Source organism: Cynara cardunculus (assembly GCF_001531365.2).
Source record: "Cynara cardunculus var. scolymus isolate 2C chromosome LG 2, CcrdV1, whole genome shotgun sequence".
In the NCBI taxonomy this organism is placed as follows: domain Eukaryota; kingdom Viridiplantae; phylum Streptophyta; class Magnoliopsida; order Asterales; family Asteraceae; genus Cynara; species Cynara cardunculus.
In genome coordinates, this window is record NC_037529.1 from 67,108,733 (window position 1) to 67,114,976 (window position 6,244).

General features: G+C 37.7%; 2 protein-coding genes across 5 annotated transcripts; one reads left to right on the forward strand and one right to left on the reverse strand.

Moving 5' to 3' along the window:
* The first annotated feature begins 1,514 nt into the window (after positions 1-1,514).
* On the forward strand, positions 1,515-3,490 carry LOC112507763. Of its 4 annotated transcripts, none has more exons than XM_025112461.1 (2): positions 1,515-1,890; positions 3,473-3,490. In XM_025112461.1, exon 1 carries the CDS (start codon positions 1,538-1,540, stop codon positions 1,877-1,879), a length of 342 nt encoding a protein of 113 aa, XP_024968229.1. In that variant the 5' UTR covers positions 1,515-1,537; the 3' UTR covers positions 1,880-1,890; positions 3,473-3,490. The 4 variants fall into 4 exon arrangements, with proteins under 4 accessions (XP_024968229.1, XP_024968228.1, XP_024968227.1 ...); XM_025112460.1 differs by lacking the exon at positions 3,473-3,490 and adding an exon at positions 2,339-3,434; XM_025112459.1 differs by lacking the exon at positions 3,473-3,490 and adding an exon at positions 2,151-2,240.
* LOC112507757 (probable leucine-rich repeat receptor-like serine/threonine-protein kinase At3g14840) lies at positions 2,079-5,908 on the reverse strand. Its single transcript, XM_025112450.1, has 8 exons — positions 5,770-5,908; positions 5,039-5,701; positions 4,606-4,752; positions 4,417-4,526; positions 4,124-4,334; positions 2,793-3,030; positions 2,548-2,698; positions 2,079-2,474 (listed from the first exon to the last, which is right to left on the reverse strand). The coding sequence occupies exons 1-8, from the start codon at positions 5,891-5,893 to the stop codon at positions 2,079-2,081; spliced, it is 2,040 nt and encodes a 679-aa protein (XP_024968218.1). The 5' UTR covers positions 5,894-5,908.
* Between the last annotated feature and the right edge of the window lie 336 nt (positions 5,909-6,244).

Below are 6,244 nucleotides of genomic sequence, written 5' to 3' on the forward strand. Positions count from 1 at the left end.
AAATCGGATATAGATGAAATCGTTTAGGGATGAATGAGTTTAAGAGTTTTAGCCAAATGCTTTATAAGATAGCATAAATTACACAATTAATTATATTATTAAAATATTCAATAAAAATTTATCTTCCGTCTTTTTTGCTTGGTACATGTTGGTACCATCTTGAACCAACTTCAACTTACATACATGAAAACTTGTCATCGTATTCAAATTTTGAGTGGCTCTTTGAATTTTAAGGTAACATATGTGATGTTTAAGGGTTTTTAATTGCAATTAATAAAACTTGTAAGCATTCATATGTTCAAACAAAATGTTAAAGTTGCAAAATTTAATATTCAACACAAAAAAACCTCAAAAACTAATAAATAATTAAATAAGTCGGTACCATAATACTACCTTAGTACACAGTTCCCAATATCGTCTATCGACTAAATTTGCATATTTGTACAGTACCAACAACCAGTTATCAGTACACATGTTGGTTAGTTTATTCTAATACATAATTGATGGAGAAAATAACATAAATATCCATTTTAACTGACTAAATTTACCTCTTAATTATTTCTCCCCTACTTTTTCAAAAAATCAAATACCTTCACAAAGCTATAACTTACGAAGGTGGCAATTTTTCTAAAAAAGAAAACCTGAAGCTACGGTTGCGGATAGAGCTGTAAACGAACAGAACGTTTAGCAAACCGTTTGGCGGGAAATTCGTTTATGTTCTTTATTTAATAAATGAACGAATATGAACAATTTTTTTGTTCGTTTAGTTAAACGAACAAAAATAAACAAGAGTCGTTCGTTCATTTATGTTCGTGAACGTTCATTTGTTTACCGTTCGTTTATATTTGTTCGTTTATATACTAAATTTAATATATAATCTTTTGTTTATATACTTTGAATTCAAATAATATTTATTTATGTGCTTTTAGCCCGTTTGTTTAGTTTGTTCGTTTAGCACGTTAATGAACGAATATGAACGAACACGAACATACCTGATTTCTAAACGAACGAATATGAACACAAATATTTTCGTTCGTTTAATGTTCGTGTTCGTTCGTTTGTTCGGTTAAGTTAAATGAACGAATATATAAACAAACATCCGTTCGTGTTCGTTTGGTTCGTCTACGGTGCTAGTCGTCTCCATGGAGATTTTGATGGTTACAAGGCACGTGGCATCCTTGGAGATGCCCCATGGAGATTTCGATTTATACTCTGCAAGAATTTAATTCAAATACTGGTTTGGCACACCGCACGTGTTTGCAAGGCACGTGGCACCCTTGAAGTTTGAGAACCTAAGTTTTTATACCAGAGAACCCTCTTATAATTGAACCTGACACACCAGGAGATGACTGCACCAACACAAACTCGGAATCCAAAAAGACAACACGTGGCTCTAACATAGTGCAACGTGTCGATTACTCATGAATCTTTAAACCAGCTGGCCAACACGTGTCCCATTCCTATCCAAATGCTTTAAATTAACGACCTTCAAAATTTTATATATCCGGCCGGCGATGGAAGAGATAGAGAAGGAGAGATGGGCGGCGGAGGAGAAGAATGGAAGAAAACGGCAGATACTCACAAAATGAGTCCAGAGGAAGTGAAAAAGGCAGGGATCGAATCATCCAAGAGACCACCGGGCCACAACCCCGGCGGCGTCCTCCACCAGCGCCGTAGTTTACCGTTCAGCACCACCACCATGACTGTCGTCGGTTTCCTTATGGCTGGCGGAATTGGGTACTCCGTTTTGTATGCCTCCAAAAAACCAGAAGCCACCGCACTTGATGTTGCTAAGGTGACCACCGGAGTTGCTGATCCCGCCGATACCCACCCACGCGGCGAAGCTACACCACCGGAAGACACCAGTCCACGAAAATAACTAGATCCCATGTAATTTGTTGCTTAAATTTTGCCAATTTATGTTTTCTATTCTGATCATACATGTGTAGGTCTCTCCGATATGTTAAATATGAGATTTTGAATAGGTCCCTTGCCTAAATTTATATATATTTAGGGTTTTTTATCAATTTGTATCGTACGTGTGATCATCGATCTTAACAATGAAAAGCACACGACACCTAAGATAACATGCTCTTCCCGTCGCCTTCTCTCTTATGAAGATAATCACTGAAACCATCGGCAGGGTACAGATCGGTAGCAGAAGTTGTCGAATCAGTGCACAGGATCGACATTTCTTCGATTTCGCTCTCCTTCATATCCACAAGTTGCTTCATCTTTTTCTCGCAATTCATTTCAGTCATCGAGACGCTTTGTTCAACAACAAATTCCTGTGTAACTGTTCTTTCTTCGAGCATGCTAACGACTGCTGACATCGCAGGCCTGTCTGTTGGGGAGATCGTAGTGCATAATAGAGCGAGATTTATAACCACCATCATTTCTTGGACGTCGTAGTCTGTACCCAGCCTTGGATCAACTAGCTCCATCAAATTACCCTCGTTTTTTAAAGCAACGGCCTAAATAAAGCGACAAGGGAAAGATGATGAATAAATTCAAGTTTATAAGTTGGAAAAGGTTCATGTCAGTTACCCGATCAAGAAGAACAAAATGGTTCTCCTTTGTCCTGTCAACAGTGTTGGCCATCCCGCTAACGATCTCTAAAAGAACGATGCCATAGCTATAGACATCGGCTTTATCCGTGAGGTAACCACGCAATGCGTATTCAGGAGCCATATATCCACTGAAAATCGTAAAGAAAAGGGAAACCTTGAAGCGATCTTCGTAACCTATCAGTTATAGCAAACAAGGTGTAAACTGGCATGTAAATGACTCACTAAGTTCCAGCAATACGGGTGCTTATATGGGTATTGTCCTCTTCATCAAGCTTAGCCAAACCAAAATCAGAAATCTTGGCGTTTAAATCCTTATCGAGCAGCACGTTGGTTGCTTTGATGTCTCTGTGCACAATCTTTAATCTTGATTCTTCATGCAGAAAAAACATCCCTCTCGCTATACCAATGCAGATCCTGTATCTTGTTGGCCAATCAAGTTCCAACTGCCATTTTTCAGTCCCTTCAATCCACAAGGTCGAATAATTTAGCAAAATAACAAGCCTCATGGCTCCAAAGACAATGCAGATAAGGGTTTCACGAGTAAGTAAAGGATAATTGCTATCGTATCCAACTTAATTGGTATTTAAAATATTTCAAACGCCATCAATTTCTAAGCGTTTTAATAGACTTCTTTCTACGACTTAATTTATAAGAGAAAAAAACAAAAGACATTGTAATAAGTATATAAGATGCTTTTTGCGATTTAACAAGTTTAAATATTTCCAATAGTTTCCTTATTGTAGAGGGATTCTATAGCATGCATTATAAGGGAGGCAAATTCATATTATTTCATTAGTAGTTCATGATTTTTGTTGGTTTTCAATTATTTAATCAATATAAATTGCTTTGGGCCATATCAAATACTTAAGTTATGTTGTTTTATACGCTTAAAAATGATGTAGGAGACAAGAAAACATGACGACCTAGGGAGTAAGGAGGGGGATGCCAAGGAGAAGGTCGGAGGGGCACAATGGGATGGGATGAGGGGAGTTTGGAGATGGTAGAGGGTGGTCGGGTGGAGGGGTGAAGAGGCGGCATTTAAGGTTACTAGAGTCTTACGTTAGATACATCATAGAAGAGTTGTTTTAGTTTTACCTATTCTTCATGTCGTATTTATGTTAGTCTTGGTTTTTCCAGCTTTTATAGTATGTCACTCCTCATCTATAGTAGTTGTTAGCACTAAGCTTTGTGATTCCCTGTTTGTTTTTATCTTATCATGTATTCATGTTTCCGTAGTCCCTACTTCCTTGTTTGTTAACTATACATGTTTACGTGTTTGCACACATTTATGTGTATGATACTTTTATCTGTTGTCTCCTCGTATTATGTTTTTCTTTTCACAGACAGCCTCTCTACCTTATCCTATCCCCTAGACCCTACTTATGTGTGTGACATATTGGATTCCTTTAGTTTGGTTTATGTATTCCACTTAAAGAGCCCTTATTCCGTTAGGAAGTCCCCTTTAAGAGTCAAGGTTTTAGAAAAGAAAAGAAGTAACAATTTAAAGAATTCTGAAAAACATTTGAGGGACGAAATTAATGTGTACGGCTTACCAAACAAAGCACGGGCAAGACTGTTGTTTTCCATGTATTCATACGCTAGCAATAATTGGTTTCCTTCGATACAACATCCATGCAGCTTAACCAGATGCGGGTGTTGCAAAGCAGATATCATGCCTAATTCATTCAAGAACTCCCTATTTCCTTGTCTTGATTTGGAAGAAAGCTGTTTCACAGCTATTAAGGTGCCATCTGGCAATACACCCTTCATGAAAAAACAATGTTGGATTCCGACATGGTAGAAAAGTTGTTCAATATCCCGAGATCAAAGAAAAGCAGTAAATTACCTTGTAAACAGAGCCAAAACCACCTTCTCCGATCTTATTAGCAACATCGAAATTGTTCGTTGCAGCTTTAATTTGCCGCAACGTAAATGAACCAGTTACGCCAGTCAACTCTGCAAAAAGACAATAGGAACATGAAAGAAAAACTTGGCAGCGATACTTCTGAAGAGTACAGGCTTGGAACATAAATACCTAAGTCCATGGTATCTCTGTGCCGTAAATAACCCCACCACCATAGAACTCCTAGAATTAGGAGGATGATGCAAACTGCTCCAACCACAATTCCAACCACAATCCCTCCAGACACACCATTTCCATCTTCGAGTTGAACCGAAAAATCTAAATAATTAAAATAAGAGAAGATAAAAGCAATGGTGAAGAAAGACGATCAAACAATACAAGCCATTCAACAAAAGAAATAAAAATATATGAACTTGCATGGTTTTCTTTGAGAGTTTGCATATGTGCACATTGTTCCTATTTTGCATATCATAAGCCGATTCAAAATTATTGTCGACAAAAGCTTAGTCATTTTGGCAATCAACTATCATCATCACAAATAATACAGTCAACTTCAAACCATGAACACCATCAATCACAAAACTCGAGAAAGTTAACAGCTTACTTGGATTCACAGAAATAGCTGAAATAAGAGGACCATATACTCCTCGATTTGGGATATTGAGTGTTCCTTTTCCAGCCCAATAGAGTCGGATTTCCAAACTAGTTGTAACATATACAGTATAATTTTTCACAATTGCTATCCCAACTCCACCTGCTTTTCCACTGATGTCAAAATCCTTCTCCACCAGCACCCCCTGACACAGTACCAACCATTTATGATGAGCAATTAAGCTGCCAAAAACAATTGAACTGAAACCTACATCACAATATAAGATATATCTATGAGAAGGTACCTGAATATAGATATCAAATACACGTCGACCAAGGCTGCTAAATGTTCCATTATCAGTAAAACGGATCTCGGCAAAATGAAGGCTTACGGTGTAGCTTCCATTATGCATGCACGAACCATAATATGTCAAAGATAAGGCTGAGGTTCGTGCACTTTTGTACAATTTAGAGTTGTTTACCACCCTAGAAGTATTTTCCAAAACATAAGTGTCGTCGCCACCATTATCCAGGAAGTGACCAGTATTGCTAAATCGCCATGGCCTATCAGCCATAGAGAAAAATGTAGCACCACCTGGTTCCACGTCAGCTTCATATACTTTTCCATCCTCCAGTTGCTCTACTCCACCACAGTTGACATACCAGGAGGTTGAATCTAATCCAAAAATAGAATCAGAATAAAATTCACCAACACATGAGAAATAATATGTAATTTTAACTTACTTCTTGCACAAACAAAATCCCGTAAGCATGAGACCTGTTCGCCGCTACTAAAGTAAAATAAAAGAAAGAGCGTGACACACGGAAACGAGCATTGCAAAATCTTGATTCGGATAAAATAATTCATGGCACAGAAACTTACGACACGTTATCCGCTGAGAAGGAAGCAAACAAGTTTCTAGGAGCAACAACAGGAAATGCAAGATTTAGCTACTACAAGAAACGCTTTGAACATGATACTTTTGAGAAAGATAGAGTTGCTCTTACGTTCTCCGCATCTGACACCGCAAATTTTGTGAGCTATCGAGTGTAAATTTATTGTATGACAGATCACTACAAGAAAATTTAGAACAATAATCGTTATGTTCTACAAACAAACAAGGATCTTATTTAATGTGTCTTTGAAGAGAGGAGAGCCTCCATTTACAGACATCCTGCACCAAAAACTTCACCTGTATATATGGAATGCAACACAATC

Bases quoted from the DNA above. Each gene is read 5' to 3' on its own strand.
- LOC112507757 (XM_025112450.1), bottom strand. From the start codon at position 5,893: ATGAATTATTTTATCCGAATCAAGATTTTGCAATGCTCGTTTCCGTGT. The intron at 4,527-4,605 runs GTATTTATGTTC...GTCTTTTTGCAG, and splicing joins CAGAGATACCATGGACTTAG to AGTTGACTGGCGTAACTGGT. The intron at 4,335-4,416 runs GTAATTTACTGC...TTTTTCATGAAG, and splicing joins GTTTTGGCTCTGTTTACAAG to GGTGTATTGCCAGATGGCAC.
- LOC112507763 (XM_025112461.1), top strand. From the start codon at position 1,538: ATGGGCGGCGGAGGAGAAGAATGGAAGAAAACGGCAGATACTCACAAA.